At 35.1% G+C, this 21,710-nt stretch overlaps 1 protein-coding gene across 1 annotated transcript in view; it reads right to left on the minus strand.

Moving 5' to 3' along the window:
• Window positions 1–11,771: 11,771 nt before the first annotated feature.
• Window positions 11,772–21,710, minus strand: part of LOC107707817 (transmembrane 9 superfamily member 2-like) — a 16,771-nt gene continuing 6,832 nt past the window's right edge. The window contains exons 8-17 of the mRNA XM_016511908.1: window positions 19,389–19,396; window positions 18,162–18,270; window positions 17,376–17,508; window positions 16,280–16,399; window positions 15,218–15,275; window positions 14,230–14,389; window positions 13,946–14,097; window positions 13,681–13,792; window positions 13,391–13,562; window positions 11,772–12,574 (exon numbers count right to left, since the gene is read on the minus strand). Coding sequence (XP_016367394.1) covers window positions 12,507–12,574; window positions 13,391–13,562; window positions 13,681–13,792; window positions 13,946–14,097; window positions 14,230–14,389; window positions 15,218–15,275; window positions 16,280–16,399; window positions 17,376–17,508; window positions 18,162–18,270; window positions 19,389–19,396 — 1,092 coding nt within the window. The 3' untranslated portion in view covers window positions 11,772–12,506. The remainder of the gene's footprint in view (window positions 12,575–13,390; window positions 13,563–13,680; window positions 13,793–13,945; window positions 14,098–14,229; window positions 14,390–15,217; window positions 15,276–16,279; window positions 16,400–17,375; window positions 17,509–18,161; window positions 18,271–19,388; window positions 19,397–21,710) is intronic.

Raw genomic sequence — 21,710 nt, forward strand, 5'->3', positions numbered from 1 at the left:
ATCAAAATTTTTTTACAGATGTGATTTATTTAAAGTATTTATTTAGGGACATATTTAGAGATATTTAGTATATTTTACCCACTGTGGCTCAATATTGTGAAATTAAAAATGTAAAATAGCCTACCAGTGACGGAAGAGGGCGGTGAGCATTAAAAAATGTATTAACTTATTATTTATTTATTATTTTATATTTATATATATATTTTAAAATACATTCTTCAAATAATAATATAAACATTTGAATAATAATAATAATATATGAATACATGTATTTATTTAGAGACTAAAATAAAGGCTTTAAAATAGCCTAAAAGGAGAGAAAACTTTTTATGTTGAACAAAACTTTGGAACAGGTGGTCAGTTTGTTTGTTTGTTTATTTATTTAAATTTTGCAAATCCTGGAAGGATGCCAGTTTTACGTGAACGGCTAGTCACCAGAAGTTTTAAAACAACTGTAGCATAAACTCAATTTCGCGTGATTTAATTGATGTTTAAGGGCTATCTGTGTGTAAATTGTCTCCGACAATCACTGTATACGACTTCCTGATATTGAATAAAAGGTGCAAAATGTCCCATTAAGCAATTTACAAAATGTGTGAACCCACACAAACATGCACACACATTTGCAAAGCTGCGTGCACAATTACTATACGGTGTGCGTGCATGTGTGTGTGTGTGTGTGTGTGTGTGTGTGTGTGTAAATGAGCTCATCATTCAGTGAACTAGTCTGTACACCACAGATATGCACTAATGAGCTGAATCATCCATATGCTGTTTAATGTTTCTGCACTGTCAACCAGATCTCCCTCTTTCTCTCTCTCTCTCTCTCTCTCTTTCAAAATCAGTGGGGGAACCTCAACTCTAAAGTTCTGAAATTCTGCCATTCAGAAATACAAAAGCCCTTTTTTCATTCACTCCTGGGCTGGAGATTTCTTTCAAAGTGAGTGGCAGAAAATGAAGAGAGAGAAGAAGGGATGGAGCCCCTTATGACAGAGAACAAAACGGCTACAGACTTGTGCAGAAAAACAAACAAATCTTACGTTTGACACATCTAGTTTGTGCAAACGAAAATAAGATGCAAAACTATTTGACTAAACATTGACTTGAGTGGTCAATCAACAGAGGATAGAAAAGATGTCCAGTCAGCTGTAATTTGAGGTTTGGTTAGCCAAAAACAAAAAGAATGGTGTGAACGTAACTAAATATATATTTTAAAAAAGCATTCGGCAGAACTCTGACACTCTGTTCATGGGAAATCTGACACTTACACCTGGCAAATTTGCATAAATTCAATGAAAAGTGTTTCATAATCACAGTTCATCTCTTTTTTTCTCTGTCCCCTTTTCTCAAAGACACACATGCACACACATTTTTGAGGTTCGAACCCCAAAAGCCTCTACAATCATTTGAAGTTGCTACTCCCCAGGAATAATGCTGCTATGGCAACCATATATATAAAGGGTAGTTTGGAGGGCTTAGCATAATATCAGCACTGATAGACAGGACGGCACAGAACCACTGCAGGGAGAAACAGGAAAGCGTGTTTGGTCCTATTGAAAACAGCAGCAGCAGGCGTCACCGCCTCGTCCCACCTGCATTTCTCAGGAGTGTATGAGCTCCGGCACGGTGCGGTTTCTGCAGTCCACTATCTTTATTACAAGCTTGTGATAGAATGCCATCTATATGTTTTTTTTTTCACATAATTTTAATTACACTTCCTTATATTTTAAGTATTCATAGTCCACTATCTTTATTACAAGCTTGTGATAGAATGCCATCTATATGTTTTTTTTTCACATAATTTTAATTACACTTCCTTATATTTTAAGTATTCATAAGTAAATGTATTTATTATTCATTAAACTTTAAAATATTAACAACTGTCTATTTAGAAGTCTAGAGAGAAGCTATACAATTTGTTCCCTTTATTAACACATTTTAAAAAAATTATTATATGTAACCCAGGACCACTTATTATATGTAACCCAGGTATATTTGTAGCAATAGCCAAAAATATATTGTATGGGTCAAAATAATCGATTTTTCTTTTATGCAAAACACATTAGATATTAAGTAAAGATATTTTGCAAATTCCCAACCATAAATATATCAAAACTTCATTTTTGATTAGTAATATGCATTGCTAAGGACTTCATTTGGACAACTTTAAAGGCGATTTTCTCAATATTTTGATTTTTTTGCACCCTCAGAATCCAGGTTTTCAAATAGTTGTATCTCGGCCAACAATGGAAAACGTATTTATTCAGCTTTCAAATGATGCATAAATCTCAAGTTCAAAAAATTTAACCCTTATGACTGGTTTTGTGGTCCAGGGTCACATTTGCTTTATCTTATGTTATTCTATAACAGACACTGCACAACTGCACATGAAGGGTAAAACAAACAAAAGACAGCATCACATGACTCTGAGCAAGAAACACTCATGAAATACATTAAAATGACTTTCATTACATTTTTATATGTTTTTGAAAGAAGCCTCTTCTACTCACCAAGGCTGCATTTATTTGATCAAAAATACAGTAAAAATTTAACCCTTATGACTGGTTTTGTGGTCCAGGGTCACATTTGCTTTATCTTATGTTATTCTATAACAGACACTGCACAACTGCACATGAAGGGTAAAACAAACAAAAGACAGCATCACATGACTCTGAGCAAGAAACACTCATGAAATACATTAATTAAAATGACATTACATTTTTATATGTTTTTGAAAGAAGCCTCTTCTACTCACCAAGGCTGCATTTATTTGATCAAAAATACAGTTAAAACAGTTTCAAAGCAGATCTGCAGTGATCAAAAAGTGATTCAGTGACGCAAACAAAATTCTATTCTGCTGTAAAGCAGCTCTAAAGTAACTATTAATATATGTCCAAATGTAATTTATTCCGGTGATACAAAGCTGAATTTTCAGCATTACTCCAGTCTTCAGTGTCGCGTGATCCTTCAGAAATCATTCTAATATTCTGATTTGCTGTTTAAGAAACATTTTATATCAATTAATGCTAATGCATTATTAATGAATAAATGTATAAATTTCAAAAAGTAATAAAACGAACAAATTAAACCTATAAAATGGTTAAAACGACAACCTTATTAATTGTTATGCCCTTGGGGAACATCTAACTACTGTAGGTTAATCCAACTCACCCACTGTGTCTGTTTGTTCAACTTAAAATGATCTGAGATTGGATACATTTTGTATTACAAATCTAAGCTGTTAGAACTTCAAAAATTATATATTACCATATGTGACCCTGGACCACAAAAGCAGTCATAAGGGTCAATTTTTTTTAAAACCTGGAATCTGAGGGTGCAAAAAAATAAAAAAAATTGAGAAAATCGCCTTTAAAGTTGTCCAAATGAAGTCCTTAGCAATGCATATTACTAATCAAAAATGAAGTTTTAATATATTTACAGTAGGAAATTTACAAAATATCTTCATGGAACATGATCTTTACTTAATAACCTAATGATTTTTGGCATAAAAAAAAAAATCAATAATTTTGACCCATACAATGTATTTTTGGCTATTGCTACAAATATACCCCAGCGACTTAAGACTGGTTTTGTGCTCCAGGGTCACATATTAAATACAAATCTCCTAAAGGCAACATAAAAAGACTTTTCATAAAATACAGTGTGAATTAGGCTGTACGCTTTTCCTTTGCTTACAGAAACAATCCAGCTTGAATCATTGTAATGCTGTGTGTCAACTGTGGCAAACGTGATCATCTGAGCATAACCCTTCATAGCAGTGACCATAGGTGCGGGACCAGCTTCAATTAATGCTCTCTGCTGGAGACAGAGGCACACAGACTGAAGGGGACAGAGTAAATATTTTTAGATCTCAGGAGATCTTTTCACCATGAGGGGAGATCTGAGAGAGATTATGGAGGGACATCTAAATCAACATATGTAACATTAAATCAGCATTATTGTCTAATAATATAATTTGGATCACTTTGAATCATTTTTGAGAATGTTATTATTCATGAAACAGTTTTTAACCATATTTAAAAAGTGTAATAGTGTTTGTTACAACACAGGTATAACATCTTTATGACCTATTTTGACTTAATGTAGGGTTTCTGCAGGTTTCATGAGGGTAAATTTAAGACCTTTTTAAAACCATATAATGAAATTTTAAGAAACAAACTAAAAGTAACAAAATACATAAATGAAGAGTTCAGATGCAAAAGCCTCTAAGTGCCGTCTGAAATTTTCTTCTAAAATTAGCATTTTCTCAGGCTTCTATGTTTATTTTTCTTTTAATTTAATAGCAATGAAAAGAACCCATTAATTGCAATTAAATTGAAATGACTGAACCTACACATAGGAGCCTGAGAAAAATGCTCATTTTAGAAGAACATTTTAAATGGCACTTAGAGGCTTTTGCATCTGAACTCTTCAAATATTGTCTCTAAATGTAAATGTCTTGTAACAGCAATGCTTCAAAGTTTGAAATCTATATATAACAGATCTCTGATAGTTGTTAATTAATTTTACTAAAGCAAAAGTTTAAATAATAAAAGTTTGAATAGCAGCTTCAACCCAATATGTGATGTTCTTCCTCTGTATTGTGCAAATGTCTAAAGATTCTTAAATCAAGATAAATTACTTGAGAAGCAAAGTGACAGAAAATAGTCTCGTTTTCTGTGAAATCAGTCAAAATGGAGTTTAACAAATATCTGCAAATGGGCTAAAAATCTACTTAATTCGAAAGGAAAAACAAGTTTTCACACACCATTGACAGATATTTGTTCTTGTTTTAAGTATGAACTCACTTACTCTAAATGTAAATGTCTTGTATCAGCAATGCTTCAAAGTTTGAAATCTATATATATAACAGATCTCTGATAGTTGTTAATTAATTTTACTAAAGCAAAAGTTTAAATAATAAAAGTTTGAATAGCAGCTTCAACCCAATATGTGATGTTCTTCCTCTGTATTGTGCAAATGTCTAAAGATTCTTAAATCAAGATAAATTACTTGAGAAGCAAAGTGACAGAAAATAGTCTCGTTTTCTGTGAAATTAGTCAAAATGGAGTTTAACAAATATCTGCAAATGGGCTAAAAATCTACTTAATTCGAAAGGAAAAACAAGTTTTCACACACCATTGACAGATATTTGTTCTTGTTTTAAGTATGAACTCACTTAATTTTGTTGAGTTTCCGCGAAAACAAGATTTCATTTGTTCTTTTTGCATCTCAAGTAAATGTGCAGTATCTTGATGCTTAGATATTTGAGGTGAATTCAGGTAAACTGGGACAGTTTTAACCTGAATTCACCCCTACCAGAAAACAAGACAAAAACAATGAGGAAGACGTTTTTTTTTTTTCTTGCAGTGCATGCAACATTCAGTGCCATAACTTTATGAATTTAAGACTTTCTGCTCCGATTTAAAACCTTTGAATATCATAATAAACAACACACCAAATCACACAATATGAGTGCAGAATATGTCTCTTAAACGATTCAGTTACTGCGAATCACAAGTGAAGAATCAATTATCCTCATAATTTTATCACCTGTTGCTAAATGACCAGGTCACAGCACTCACAGCAAGATATCTATGATGACCCCCGTCGGCTGAGTTTCAGCTAAAGAAGGGGGGACAGAAGAACTGATGAAGCTCTGAAGAGGCTAAAGGTCAGGGAACAATGCCTATAGAGAGAAGAGTTACCAAGATGGACGACACACGGCCTTAGGCCATCCACATCGGAGGAGGCTCTCACCCGCCGGGCATCTGTGGACAACAGGTGATGGAGGACAATACAATAGTGTTTCATAGCCTTTAGTTCAGCATAACCGCAAGTTAACACAGACTAATGCTGGAGCCACAGGCAAAGAGGACACTAATGGGGTCTCTAGCTGTGAAGATTGTTTCAGGTCATAATGCCAATTTCTTTCCAGGTTATTATGGGTTCGCACAGTGGAAACTATATGGTATATAGTTTATGGTATATAGTGGTATATAGTCACAGTGGAAACTAAATACCCAATATCGTCCAATACAGATCAATTTAAACCTCTATAATATCATCTGATAACCGATATGGTATTAATATATTATGCATCACTACAGAACATTATGGAATAGAATAGAATAGAATAGAACAGAATAGAACAGAGCTTTATTTCCACAATCAATTAAACTTTGTGTTGAAATCAACAGAGAACAGAGAATAGATAAACTACACTTAAGCTGGGATGGTAAAAGTGAAGGATGCGTGTCCTACAGCATTTAAGAAGCTTTAAATGAAGTAGTTGATAGCTGCTTCTCTTGAGGGTGTCAAGGATCCTCAGTGACTTCAATAGGGTCTAAATCCCACCATCCACGCTTCTAACCGCCCTCCAGCGTCAATCAGAGGGAGACTTACTGGGACTCATTGCATAATTAACCTCAAGATAGAACAGAGATTAACTGTACATACTGACCCCTATGCCATCCCCATTCTTATTTACACTTCAGTGGCGCCATTTCAGTCAAGTCACAAAGTATTTGAATGGAAAGCAAACCTCAAAACTACAAAACAATATCAGAGGACATGAAACAGGTCTTAGTGGAGTCATTAGACAGGATTAAGGCAGTGTAGTGTATGAAACAGGATAAAGTGGGATTAATTAACTTCAGGAGTCTAATCTGATCTCTTCTAAAGGCCACTTCTACTTTACCAAAGGAACTACTACACACATCTGCAATTACTCAACATCATCAAGTGTTATAATGTAGGGGAGAACAGTCGAATTTGGTCTAAATGTTCACCAAGAGATGATTTCTACCAGGATGGTTTGCGCATGTAGTGGAACAAACATCCAAATTCAACAGATGCAATGAGTCGGTCCTCTTAATTAGTGAATAACCGGCCATCCATCCTTCTTCATAAATAAAGCAAGAGAACGCAAACGTGAGACGGGAGGGTCTGATTCCAGGAAAGACCTGTACAAGCTGTGGGAGGGGTTCGCAGGCTAGACGGGGTCATCTTTTCAAGGCCTTGCGTTTTTATTGACTCCTAGCAAACCAAATAACCAGATTGTGCGATCCGTTATAGACACAGGGGCATTGTGGGGTGAGTGAGGATTGGACACGGACACGCTGGCATTCCACGGCCCTATTGTGACTCGACTGAATGAGGACAAAGAGACACCCCACTGATCAGAATCTGACGGGACGCCCCGAGAGACACAGGGCCACAACTGACCCTCTTTTCCAGGTGAAAAGGGGATGAAAGAGTGAGAAAGAGAGGGACAAAAATAAGAATCTTCCATCTTTATTTGACCCTCCAAACTCTAGCACTCTATTCTAATTCTGTTCTAAAAAAACGCTTGTTTTCTTTAAAAAAACTAACACTAGCTTTTCTAATATTTTTGTATTCTATCTGGAAAAGGGGATGAAAGAGTGAGAAAGAGAGGGACAAAAATAAGAAAGACAGCAAGAGAGAGGAAAAAAAGGGTTGAGGGGAAAAAAGGAGAAGGGGAGTGACGAACGTCTGCAGTGTGACGGAGGGACAAAGACTCCAGAAGAGCCGTGACGGGAAAAATATATACACGCATGTGTGTTTATATATTATATACATAATAAATATACACAGTACACACACATATATTATGTAAACATAAACTTAAAAGCATCTGCTAAATGACTAAATGTAAATGTAATGTAAACAAAAACTTTTATTTTGGAAGTGATTAATCGCGATTAATCTTTTGACAGCACTAATATATTTATTTATTTATATATGTGTGTGTGTGCACGCGTGTGTATAAGACACCTCAGTGTTTGAGTGAACATTGGCAAAATTATACACAAAGAATCCTTTTTTCCACTCAAAAATGGAGGTCTGTGCTAACTGAATAAAAACAATTTGGGGGAAAAATAGTGAAAAATCGTTTTTTTCATTACTGGTTTTGTGTATAATGCTTTGGCAATATGTATGTAAACACAATCATTCCAGTAAAGTACTTTAAATTGAAACTGAATTGAATTGCAGACAAAAAAAAATAAAAGATCTGACAATGGGTTTAAAAACGGCATATATTTAAAGTATGATGGAGATTTGATGTTTTGGAATATGAAAATAATGAATTGTTATATTTGATTTGATATTATATTGAAAGATCAGAGTAGCACATCTGATGAGTCACTGTTAAACAGAGCATTTGTCATTTGTGTCATGGTTTCAGAGTTGCTGGTTTTCAAGTTTCAATTATTTATTATTCTGTTCATGATGGAAGGATGTGGTCATAGTCAAAAAAAGAGAACTGAATTAGTGTTATAAATGTACTATTTTTTGTGACAAAAAAGATTAAACAGACTCCAGCAAATCACTTCATCAAAGCTGAGGTACCACATAAAGAAAGAGTGAGAACAACATAAGGAAAGGAGGAGACAAAAGAAAGCGAGGGAGAGGGAGAGAGAGAAAGAGAGAGAGAAAGTCTTGGTGTCTCTGGGTGACTGACATTCTTTGCATTTTATGACCTCATCAAAGAGTCCGTAGTGCTACGAACCGTGACAAACTCCATTATTTAATTTGGATTGATTTTCTCAGGACACACTCAAAAAACTCAATGAAAAAGACAAGTGTGATTTATTAATTTATGTGCCTTTGTAATAAAAAAATTATCATTGATGATTTTTTCAAAAGACGTCTCTTCTGTTCATCAAAGCTGTATTTATTTGTTAAAAATACTGTTCTATGGCAATATTTTTCAAAATGTAATTTATTCTTGTGATGAAAAGCAGAACTTTCATCAGTCATTATTGTCACATGACCTAAAAAAAATGGTAAACGTTACTAACAAAGCTTATGATATGCTGATGTGAAAAAGGAATTTGAAATGATGATTGCTTGTGACAAACTGAAGTGTACCACGTGACTATATTGGCTTATGCACAAACTAAACAAATTTCCATGGCCAACAGGCAGAATAAAAATGGAAATTTGCACATCAGCCATCATAAAACTCTGCATAGCCACTAGGGGGCGATGTATAAATACTTGAAGATATCAAAGTTTATGAAGTATAATAAAGTAAGACTGAAAATTTCACTGCACTGTCCAACGAGAATAAAGATGGACAACTTTTCACTGCTCAGAATTCAGGAACCTTATGAGAAGTTTAGGTTTACTTACAGCTTCTTGATGCTATCTATGTTTGCAAGAAAACCCCACAAAGACTCTTTATCATGCTGAATGTGTTCATTAAACAAAAGAGACTGGTGTTATTCACTCTTAAAGCCGACAACACAGATGACTAACACTGAGCTGTCCAGCAGACACACTCTCAGGAGTTTTTATTTCGTCCTTAAAGGAAACCACTCAAGCCTTTGATCCAGTGAATAGACTTTCCCTCATTTGGGAATCTGAATACGAACAAGAGCCCCAAAATGTAGCGTTTAGCAAGCAGGATTAGAATAGAGAGTGATTCAGCCGTGAAAATCCCCCGTTTTAATGGCTGTTGGGAGAAGTTGCACTTTATAGCTGATTTGAGAGCATCTGAGAATCTGTGTGACCAAGTTAAAAGTTTGAATTTGGAAAACATCAGCTGATCTCAGATCAGGACCCTGATGGAAGCCAGAAAGTGATCATTCATATGAAGTGAGTTTGAAAGAGAAAGGCTGTCCACCCACACTATTTACGAACCACTGCCACAGTCAGCCATTGTTCAGAGAAACACGTTAACAAGAAAGGATGATGGAGAGGAAGGATCACAGAGAATCTTGAAAGGAAAAATATATTACTGCTGATAAAGCCACTTCACTACCATACCATACCATATATATGTATGTGTGTGTGTATAAACTTATATATGTACACAAAACAAAACATTGGGCAAACAACAAAAAATGAAGATATAGGAAAAAGATGGAAATGGACTGAAATAATTTAGACACTTTACAAAACTTCTAGGCAAACATGCAAGAAATAAACAAGTAGAGAGATACCAATGCATAATGTACCCTATAGAGCAATTATTTCATTGGTTTTAGATGCAACTTAAAAAGCGGGGCCAGAAGTAGTGTTTTATTGCAAGCTGTATTCGTCATTAACATAATCTAGTCTCCAAATATAGGCTTAACCTGTGTCTTGTAGTGTTTTAGGATGATGCTATCACTCTTCAGTGTGAAAAGGTGTTTCCAAAAAGGAAAACATCAAGAAAAAGAAATTAATAAAATGTGTTTTGCTCAGAATAATACATAAAAACACAAAAAAATTTATATTAATATGTTTTTGTTTCAAATAAGCTAACTACATGTCCTATTTTTGAGAGGGAGTTATATCAGTGAAGTTCTCCGTAAACCTTAGCTGTGTATGACTCAACACAGCTAAACACTGTATGATGCCAGGAAATGGCTGTTATTCATCAAAGTCTTCATTGTGTTAATAATAGTATGAAAGTGAACAATGTACATTTCTGCAGTGTAAGTGAGTGAAAATGACAGGAATAATTCAGCCAGCAATCTGTCACTATATAAATTTCAAGGTACTGTCTGACTTGCCTTTCCTGTAGGATATGTCTTTCCCTCAAAGCTGGTTGCCATTTTTTCAGGTGTGGAATATAGGCCAGACCCATTACTAGAAACCATAAAACTCTGGTCTCCTCCAAAATAAAGGAGCACAACAAAAGAGTGACTGAAGCAGCCATCTGGAAGAGATAAACAAACAAGGCACACACAGCATTAACCTTGCAAATTTTCATATTATGGATGTGGTGAGTCACATCAGAAAAATGCAATGATTAATTACACACACACAAAACCAAAAAAAACCAAAAACAACAATCTATATGTACATGGCAAATTAGTGCCTTGACTATCTACAAATCCTAATTGAACATAGTGACACCTGCTGGTCATTCTAACGCATTTTTATTTACTTCCACTTTTATATGAAACACAAAAGGTTTGTTTATTTTCGACATTTTCTGTGACTTGCATCAGTCTTGGCCCTCTGCAGCTGTACTGGGTGCTGGACGGAAAAATGTGATTCAGCAAAGCTCATGTACTCACAACTGTAATGATATTCAAAATAAACAGGACGACTGCGAGTGTGATATTCCTTATTATGCAACAGTTAAAATAGAACTTTAATTTTAAACACAATATTTACAGTTTATCCATTTAATTTCGCCAATGAAGCCAAGACAAAGCGATTTTCTCCGTGGCCTTCTTTTCTGAACGCACTGCGCACGCGCTGAAATTTTGTTCACACCTATTATGGCTTTAGGACTCCATGATAGTCGGACTCCATTTGTTTTGATTGACAAAAAATCAGCGCACACAGTAGCATTCCTGATTAAAACGTTTTTAATAGAATCTGTTGAGTGGATGACTCACTCAGTAAAACCTTTTACTTAAGTAAAAATTCTGAACTGAAAAGATTGGAACTCTATGCTACAAAAAGCTACATAATTTCTGGAAATAGACATTTTTCTGAAGTGAAATGGATAAAAGATGTTGTGCTGATGGTCTCAAGGTTGTACTTGTACAGATTGCTACCCTTTTACTGGTCATTTAACAATAAAAATGTTTGACATTATGGAAGAGCAAGATACAAAAAGCATTGTTTGAGGGAAAAAAAGGTAAATTATCAACACAGAGAACAACTTCAAACATTAAAACAAGTGAACTGATGTTTTGGAGACAAGGAGGTTTTATTTCTAATATTTTTTATTTTTTTCTTGTAATCTCGTTAACTCAAAATCAGAGAAGACAAAATCAAAACTGAGTGGCCAACCAAGCTAATGTAGTTTATGGACACGTGTTTAAATGCTGTGCATATACACAGAAAATCATTTCACTCCAGTACCCCTGTGTCTTGATTTTCCTGTGATAATGAGGCACGCAATGTGTTGAGGCATGAACAGAAACAACAAGAAAAAAAAATGACCAAACAAAAAGTTAAATAGACATTCCCCCCACTGGTTATACACAAGAATTCGCAAGCAGTAATTTTACAGTATCAACATGGTGGAAAGAAATTTCACACAGCCTCACTCTTAAATCAACTCATAACGAAGTCTTTCCATTTTTAATCTCTAGTTTCTTTTTTGATGCATTTAAGGAAAAAAATGCTATTTACAAAAATCATACTTCTGACACCATGAAGATTCAATAACTGGAGCTAGTTTTCTTTGTAATTTATGCATTACCCTTTCATTTCAATGTTAGCAAAAGAAAAAAGTAAGTAATATTTACAAGGGAAAACTCCAAATCTTAATTACTCATCGCAGTGGACAATGTGCGTGTTTGCTTTAATCCGTTCCAACTAAAGAAGCAGATGTGTCGATTTCTACAAATGGTTTAATATGCACTACTAATGCACACACGCAGCAAAGTAAATGGAATTTGTTGATTCAGAGTTGTTGGTGTAAAGCGAAATCGCCGTGGCAACAGATAAAGTTAAACAGCGCTCAGGTCCCTCCCTACGGGACCTCACATTGGGCGGAGAAGGGTTCAATCTCATGAGACTGCTTTCATTTAATCCACTTTGACCACACTGTAGATCTTGGTGACAAACCAAAAGCAGGCAAAGAATCCAATTGTGCCTGGAGGCAAAAATACACAAGAGATCCAGATTATTAAAACACTACACAATATGAATATGAAATGAAAGCATTACTGAAATGCATTAATGAATATGAAACCTGAAGCATTACTGTTTTCCTGAAGTCAAAACAGCACATAAAGACCGTCTACAAACATCATATGTTTGGAATCAAAACTTCCCACAATTTTACCCACCATTATATCCATCTCAATAATAACTATTGTTTTTATTGAAGAACATACAGGTCTTGAACTTTCTGGAATCATTGATGTTTAATAAATTCTGGTTAATTCATTTAAATGTATTGATACTTCCACTTTCCGTTAAAAAAAAGTCTGAAAATAAGCAATGTTTTCATAATTACAACTGAAATACAGGGAAAAGAAATCTATGGAAATACAAAAAATACTTAGAAGTGGATGATATGACCAAAATCTTGTACCACAAGATTTTCTATTATGGCAATGACATATATCATGATCTATTAATATAATCTGTAAAGCTATTTTGAAGTTTTGTCTATTGAAAGTGCTGTGCAATTTTCCATGGAAACTGTGTGACAAAATTCTATGATTCCAGTTTACAAAAAAATTATGTGCCAGAATCCAGTCATTCTAATAGGAATTTGTGTGATTGGGATTTTCACTCATTTTCAAGTCTGTCACATGAATTGGCAGCGTTGACCAACAGAAAGCGGCTTGGTTTGAAAGTGACGTCTGTGTGAGCTGTGCTTCTAACAATGGACCTCTTCTGCCCACTAAATTTTGCTGCAGTTTCGCTAGTGACTGCACCTTAACTCTACACACATACAGACCTGTGAAGAGGAAGAAGATGAGTGCCATGATCATGGTGTAGCCGAAGTAAAGAATGGTGCTGGCGAGTCCACTGATCTGCAGCTTAGAGAAGAAGTAATGGATGGCATAGACCAGGAAATAAACAGCTGTGAATCCGCTGGTGAGGAAGGAGCGCCACTGCCAGTGATAGTCCTGAGAGACGGAATATACACAAAACAAATGAAAAAAAAAAAAGACGACGATTCTCCAAAATATGCATACTGTCACACGTGTGCATATGTAATATTGATTTTGCTGTGTGTACTCTTACCTCAGCACACAGGTGGAAATAGCAGAGGAGGATGGTGGCCTCAGAGCAGGTGATGAGCAGGATGATGAAGACCAGGAAGAGGAAGCCAAACATATAGTACATCTGATGAGACCTGCAATATCAATGGTTTACACAATATTTCAATAAAACTGTAAGTGCTTTTAAAGAGGTTTGATTTCATTTGGGTTCGAACCCTAAACCTGAACTTTATAATTTGCTTTTGTAATCATTGGAATCATAGCAACCGTTAATCATCAGCACTAACCAAATGCTGTTGAGGATGAAGAACAGCTGGATGAAGATGCAGCCGAACGGCAGGATTCCACCCATGACGATGCCAGGAAGAGGTTTGGTGTAGAAGGACTGCTCTGGAATCTGTCTGGGGATCTGATTGGTCCGCACAGGATGTTCAATGCCCTGAAATTGAACCAAAATTGCACACATATATAACTATAAAAAAAGAGTAACAGGGATAATTGGATTTTTTGACACCAGAAGTTTAAAAAAAAAAGGCTTTTGCGAAACAATTTGAAAGTAAAGAAAGCTTACACTCTTCTTAAAACCGAAGTATGCTCCGATAAAGGTGAGGGGCACTGAGATACAGAACCACAGAGCCAGGATGGCCACCAGAGTGCCAAAGGGCATGGCAGCTGATGAACCCTCGCCCCACAAAATCAGATTCATTACGAAAAAATCAGCAAACACCACTCTGAAAAAGCATGTAAATGTATTATTCACAACAAGCCATATTTAAGGTACACGTCAATGCACAAGATTTCAAAGTGCAAAATGGTCCAAATCTTCCATTAAAGGAACACTCCACTATTTTTGAAAATAGGCTAATTTTCCAACTCCCCTAGAGTTAAACAGTTGTTTTACCGTTTTCAAATCCATTCAGCCGATCTCCGGGTCTGGCGGTAGCACTTTTAGCTGTAGCTTAGCATAGATCATTGAATCTGATTAGACCGTTAGCATCTCGCTCAAAAATGACCAAAGAGTTTCTATATTTTTACTATTTAAAACTTGACTCTTCTGTAGTTACATCGTGTACTAAGACCGACGGAAAATAAAAAGTTGATATGGCTAGGAACTATACTCTGACGCAACGCTGAACTCGTACGTCATCAGCCCGGAACTGCTTCTGTTTACAACAGTGAGCGCAAGCTACATTCAAGTGATTATTACGTTTTGAATATGGATATTTTTCTTACAAAAACCCATTGATTCGCTACAGGAGGCCTTTGTTCACCAATCGGAGTCGTGTGAGACACTTTTTTTATGGATGGGCGCTTTTTATTTAACTTCTTTTGGACTGAAGCACTGCAACACCCGCTGACTGCAATGATAGAGCTTGGAATAGCCAGGACAATTTTTAATATAACTCCGACTGGATTCGTCTGAAAGAAGAAAGTCATATACACCTAGGATGCCTCTGGGGTGAGTAAAACACAGCCTAATTTTCATTTTTGGGTGAACTAACCCTTTAATGTACTGAAATTTCAATTCAAAGGAATGATGTATTTCTTCATTTACCCACCCTGGACAGAGAAATGCTGTCAACAGAACATTGGTCTTCCACTTCTCCCCACCGAAGGCTGGAATGAGAGAGAGAGACCAATTCACCTCACATTTCAACAAGGATACAAAAAAAAACATTAAACCACAAATAGAAAATGCAGTCAATGTAATACATCAATATATCAGAATCAGACTCTACAGTGAGATATTTAAAAAAATTATATTATTTGTAATGTGTTTTGTTTTTTATTACTGACTTCAAAGCAGTTGTTGGAATTCATTAAACTCATTAGCATTCTTTCAGTCACCCCCTCAAGATTCTAACAATTAAAAACGGTCACATTCTTCATTATTACATTTTTTTTGTCAAAAGAGAAGTCACAATTTCCTCTTCCATTGCACAAGGTCCTGTGGATAATATTAGATAAAAATGCATGCACACACACAAAGAGGATTTTTTAAAAAATTAACTCAAAGTACACCATCTATTTCACATTTAACATACTGTGTTTAACATACTATTTTATAAGATTTTTAGAGCACTAATGATAATCTCATTTAGGATTTGGGTTGCAATGTATGTCCTCTCTTCTGACTGATTCTGTGAGATGGTTGCACTATTGTGAGCCAAGTAATGAGAAGCATAGAAGCCATGATGCACTGAGATACTGCCTAGGATTTACCACAATCCTGTGCATCAAGACTGGTGGTTGATGGATGACAAAAAAAAAAGGCTGTTGTAACGATTGAAAGTAAACTCATAAATGTAAATTATGATTCAGTTTCTAATCAGAGAAGAAAAACAGAGAAGATCAAAGGGGACAATTACACTTCTGTCATACGAACAATGTTAAAACAGAGCTCAGCAGATGGATCTACAACTGATATCATAGTAAATAGAAGAAGAGTAAGCTCTCATTGTATTCTGCACGAGCTGTAGAACACAACTAAAGCAAAAAAGCAGCAGCCTGCCTGCTCGTGTAAAGGGCTCCTCTGACACTAATTAAATCTAACGAACTGCAGACAGCCCTAATGAAGGGAGGATAAGAGATCAAAGGTCAATCCTCTGCTGTGCACTTACATTTGTAGTAGCGGGCAGCCACATAACCAGCTGGAGTACCCAGGAGCACCCACAGCACCACTGCACACGTCATCAGAGCCCCACGATTAGCAGGTGACAGGAAACCCAAACAGGCAAAAACTACAGGGAGAAAACATGTTGTCAAGTTCAGGGTTACATGAGTTCAGAATCGAAAACTCAACAAAATCCTTCATATCATATTTTAGATGTAGCAAATGCAAAACTGTCCAGGTTCACACACTGATTCACCTATCAAAAATTAATGTAAGTAAAAATAGTAGTATTTTTGGTAACATTTACCATAAAATTAATGTCCAAAAATCTGACTATATTGGTCAAACTGCATTTTATAAGGATGTCTTGATTTTTCAATTCTCACCATTTCTCTCTCAACAACACCCACATGACATTGACATTTTTTTTATACACTGCTATTTTTAAATAGTTTTTTTATGCCTATTTATGTCTAATTTTCACTACTAGTTAAAAGTTGTGGGTTGGTAAGATTTTTTAAATGTTGTTGAAAGGTCTCTTTTATTTAACAAGGCTGCATCTAATTAATTAAAAATACAGTAAAAACAGTAACATTGTGAAATATTATTATAAGTTAAAACAACTCATTTCTATGTGCGTACAAGATACAAAGATGAATTTTAAGCATCATTACTCCAGTCTTCAGTGTCACATGATCCTTCAGAAACATTCTAATATGCTGATTTGCTGCTCAAGAAACTTTCCTTACTATCATCAATGTCGAAAACACTTGTGCTGCTTAATATTTTTGTGAAAATCAATTTTTCAGGATTATTTGATGAAAAAAAACTTGTTCTCTAAACTTGTTGCTTTTGATCAAATGAATGTTTCCTTGCTGAATAAAATACAACGTTCTTTAAAAATCTTTACAATTTCTGAGTCTGACCCCAAACTTTTGAATTGTAGTGTACATTTATTTGACATATTTGTCTTTTTTATGCTAAAGACAAATTCCAAAAGCAAACAAAGAAAACTATGTTTTGATCTGCTACTGGTCTTTTTCTATCAATCAGGGCTTGAATTTTCCTGTTTTGTTATATTGCTCAGCTGCCTATACACTTACAGAGAGTAACAAACGTCATGATGAAGATCTGAGTCCCAGACCCCAGGAACACAGACAACAGCATGCCTTTCCTGGGAGGCCTGAAGACGTCTCCGTGAACAAGCTTCCAGCCAAATTCCTCCTGGGCATCCTCCTGGAAAAGATGGAGTGGAAAAGCGAGGCTTTAACAATAGCAGGAGCTAACGGAACCCCGTTCAGGCGTGGGTTTGGGTCTACAGCCCAGTTACAGCTAACAGAGATCAAAGGAAAGACGCCGGCTGCTGATCAGACCAATGATACACTGTGTCACTCTCGGTCTGTCCTTAATGAGTATGATGTGTGAGGACGGGGGAGGGGCCACGGTGAAACACAGGAAAGAGAGAACACGTAAAAGCAACAGATGTGTGTATCACGCCGGAGCCTGTCTGACCTCTAACCCCGGATGGGAGGGACCAAATATTCGATATATAAAGTTTGTATTTAGGGTGACTCATATCAAGGGTGTTGTGTGCACTTGTCTCTCCTCATCAGTGTGACCCTCATTGTTGGCAGTAGACAATTCAGACCACAAACACAAGTGACATACAGTACATTAACACATATTCTATAAGTTACGCTCATTAGCTTACAAACCAAACACTGCTATACTTTTATACACACATACAAACATAAAAATGGTCTATTATGTGAAAGACAAAACTTGGCTGTACTAAACCATAAGTATGTGTTAAAATATAAGCTCACAAGAGAGGATTGATCACATACAGTATATCAGACAGTGACATGTGACAGTTAAGCAGAACTCACCACAGAGTCCATCTGGTTGTATCTGGCGATATCTTTATGGAGCGTTCGGAGCATAATCATAGCAACCATCCCCGAGAGGAAGAGTACGATGACCAAAGAGTTCATGATACTGGCGGCAGAAAACAGAACATCTTAGCTAAACATATTAGGACATATTCGCTAAAATACATCATGGGTTTATTAGGATATGGACCCTGGGCCAAATGACAATCTCAGTCCCTGCAATCCAACTTTTGTGATTATTAATCATCATCTTCATCAATATTATTATTATTATTATTATAAATAAGTCTTTTGTTTTATTATTTTAATGATAAAAATATATATTACTATATTAATTGTAATAAAACTATTGTACTGTAAATTTAAAATGAGTATTTAATATAACAACAACAATTATTGTTATTATTCAATGTACATTTATATTTAAATGTTAATAATTAAAACAATAAAGAAAAATTACTACAGCAATAATACTATTTACTTTTACGCTACTAGTACTGTATGAATATAATTAAAATAAAAAAAACAATAGAAAATGAGTATTTAATAAGAATAATAATAACAATAAATTAATTTAACAAAACAACAGGAATATTACTGATATTAATTAATATAAATAGTCTTTTTTTTTGTATTCGGCAGGAAACAACTGGGAGGTCTTAAAGCTTCTCATTTGTTGACAACAGATTTATAAACGTCTCATTACAAATTTGGGAAGATGGTTGGCATGCTGTGTTTTAGAATGCACATTCCAAGACACTGAACACACCGGGTCATGAGCTGCTCATGTGTAAATGAACAGAGTCATGCATAACTTTGCTACTATCAATGCTCAGTTATTGGCCAGCTGGTAACCATCACAGTTTCATACACACGCCAACTCAATTTTTTACTTGCATTTTTACTCGAGTGATTTTGGACCCCGTCTGAGGGTGTTCTGTAGACAGCCACAAGATGCCGCCGCTAGCTCATATAGTGTTGTTGGAAGCTATGGTATCCATTCATGGAATACATGGATTTTAAATATTTGTGGAAAAGATTTATTTATTTATTTTAATTTATGGACTTCACATGGGTCATACTTTAGTTTGCTGTAAAGCCCAAACCAAGGTGGGCTTTGCAAAGGATGCATGAATAGTGCTTCGCAAATGCATATGAGAACGCATGTCCACTTTGAGTGTGTCATTTGGGACAGGGCCATATGTGTGTAATATGTGCCCTCACCTAAACCACTGTTCTATTGTTTTTTTCAGCAGGGTAATGATACCCATACTGTGCTGCACATTATTGGCAATATTGAGCTGAAGCTTGACTTTGCAAATTTAAAATCGCAAATCAAATCGCAATCGCAATCGCAATATCTGTCAAAAAAATCGCAATTTGATATTTTCGCCCAAATCGCACAGCCCTACTTTACAGCAGGGGTCTACAATCTCTTACAGAATAAAAGAAGCCCTTGGTTGATAGAGGGACAGAGCACAGACACTTACATATTGTATCAAATTGATTCATGCATTGTAGGCTTGGTCTATAACAACATGCATATAAAGCGAAATGAACAATTACATAGTTTGTTATGATGCTTAGATTGCAAAGTCTTTCAAATGATAATTTTAAATGTAATGATCCATTTTATTTTTCATCCATCTAGTATGAGATGAACAGTGACACTTTTAGCTGAACTTAAGCTTTGGTTGAAGTTCATGTAACATTGTATTTTTGCATATTTCACAAAAATTTGTTATAAATTTATTAGACAATAATTGGAAAATCTCCTGCTTTACAGAAAACATGTGGCATGATACCAGTACGCCTCCTTGTGGAAAAACACTGAACAACACTTCTCTATTTAAAGGGGTCATATGATGCTTTTTTAAAGATCATTATTTTGTGTATTTGGTGTAACAGAATATGTTGACATGCTTTAATGTTCAAAAAACACATTATTTTTCAAATACTGTACATTATTGTAGGTCCTCTATGCCCCGCCTCTCTCAAACGCTTCGTTTTCTACAAAGTCCCTCCTTCCGACAAGAGCAGTCTGCTCTGATTGGCCAGCTGACCCAAGCACTCGTCGGAAATGTAACGCCACTTACCATAATCGCGAGCTTAAAGAGATGCAAATGATTTAAGTTTGTATGTATATAAACTACTAGGGGTGTGACGAGACACTTATCCCACGAGACGAGACACGAGACTGGGTTCATGACAACGAGACGAGACGAGATTTTTAGACTTTTTTAAAGAAATCCTCAATGATGAAATATATAGGGAAAATTTGTCTTTTATTCAACTGAAAAACAAAAACTGCAAAAAAGTAGGTGCATTTTGAAATCAACTTGTACTTTATGAAATTAAACATCTATTTTAATAAATTTTATGCAGTAATAAACAACGTAAACACTGCAAAATGTTTTGCCACAAACTCAACTGACAGGCAAGTAATTGCACAAAAATTATAAATCGTATAAATAAAAATGAATAATAAACAACATAAATATCCCTTTAAAGTGGAAGTGAAGCAGTCAGTCAAGTGTACATTATTTAGTAAACTGATTTCCACTTTAATAAAAAAAAAAATTATAAACACGATTAATGTATCCATTTAAAAGAATAAAGCAGTGGTTCCCAAACTGGGGGGCTGAAGGATATTTAGGGCCCTATGAAATCCGTTTTATTTTTTCCTAAATTCCATTTTATTTTTTTCCAAATTCCGTTTTTTTTCCATTAAAATTTTTCTGGATTCCGTTTTTTTTTTTTTTCGTTTTAATTTTTCTCGACTCTTTTTTAATAGTTAAATTAAATTGTATTAATTAAAAAGCATGTCTTTTTAATTAAAATCATGAAACTATACATTTTTACATCAATGTATTAAAAGTTTAACAAAAAATTACATGTTTAGGGCCCTATGAAATGTTTTATTTTTTCTCAATATATTATTTATATTTTTTATTGTTACCAAATTCTGTGTTTTAGCATGTCTAATTATTTGAATGCATAAAACAACTTGATTTATTAATTTTTTTCTTAAAGTAGCCGTATGAATTTTTTTCCCCTCAGAAATTCTGTGTTGTGTATTTACATTTTTCTGGTTATCAAATGAAGGCATAACACATTAATTTAATTTATCATTTATATTTTAATTATTGAAAATTAAGCAAACAAGATTTGTTGGCAAACAAAGGGGATTTACTATTAAAATTAAAACATGGAAGAAATGTTTTGTGAAACCGGACTTTTATTTTGACGGGTTGCCGTGAATACCTTTACAGTTCTGTGTATGAGATATGACGCTAGTTTTACTCAAATCAAACGTTAAAATGCTCATGAAGTGACTCAGTTCTGGAGATGTTGTTCATGTGTTTACGTCCTTATTTAGTGAGGCAGACGCTGAAATCACCGCGAGTGTCAGGCGCGCTTCAGTGTGTGTGTAGTAAATGAAACCGCGCGTCTGCGCCATTCATTAACAGAGACAGGCAGAACATGCAGGATTCATATTTAAATCGACTTTTGCGGCTTAATATTTACAGATACTAGTCCATATCG

This window comes from Sinocyclocheilus rhinocerous, unplaced genomic scaffold (genome assembly GCF_001515625.1).
Source record: "Sinocyclocheilus rhinocerous isolate Xijiao unplaced genomic scaffold, SAMN03320098_v1.1 scaffold1256, whole genome shotgun sequence".
In the NCBI taxonomy this organism is placed as follows: domain Eukaryota; kingdom Metazoa; phylum Chordata; class Actinopteri; order Cypriniformes; family Cyprinidae; genus Sinocyclocheilus; species Sinocyclocheilus rhinocerous.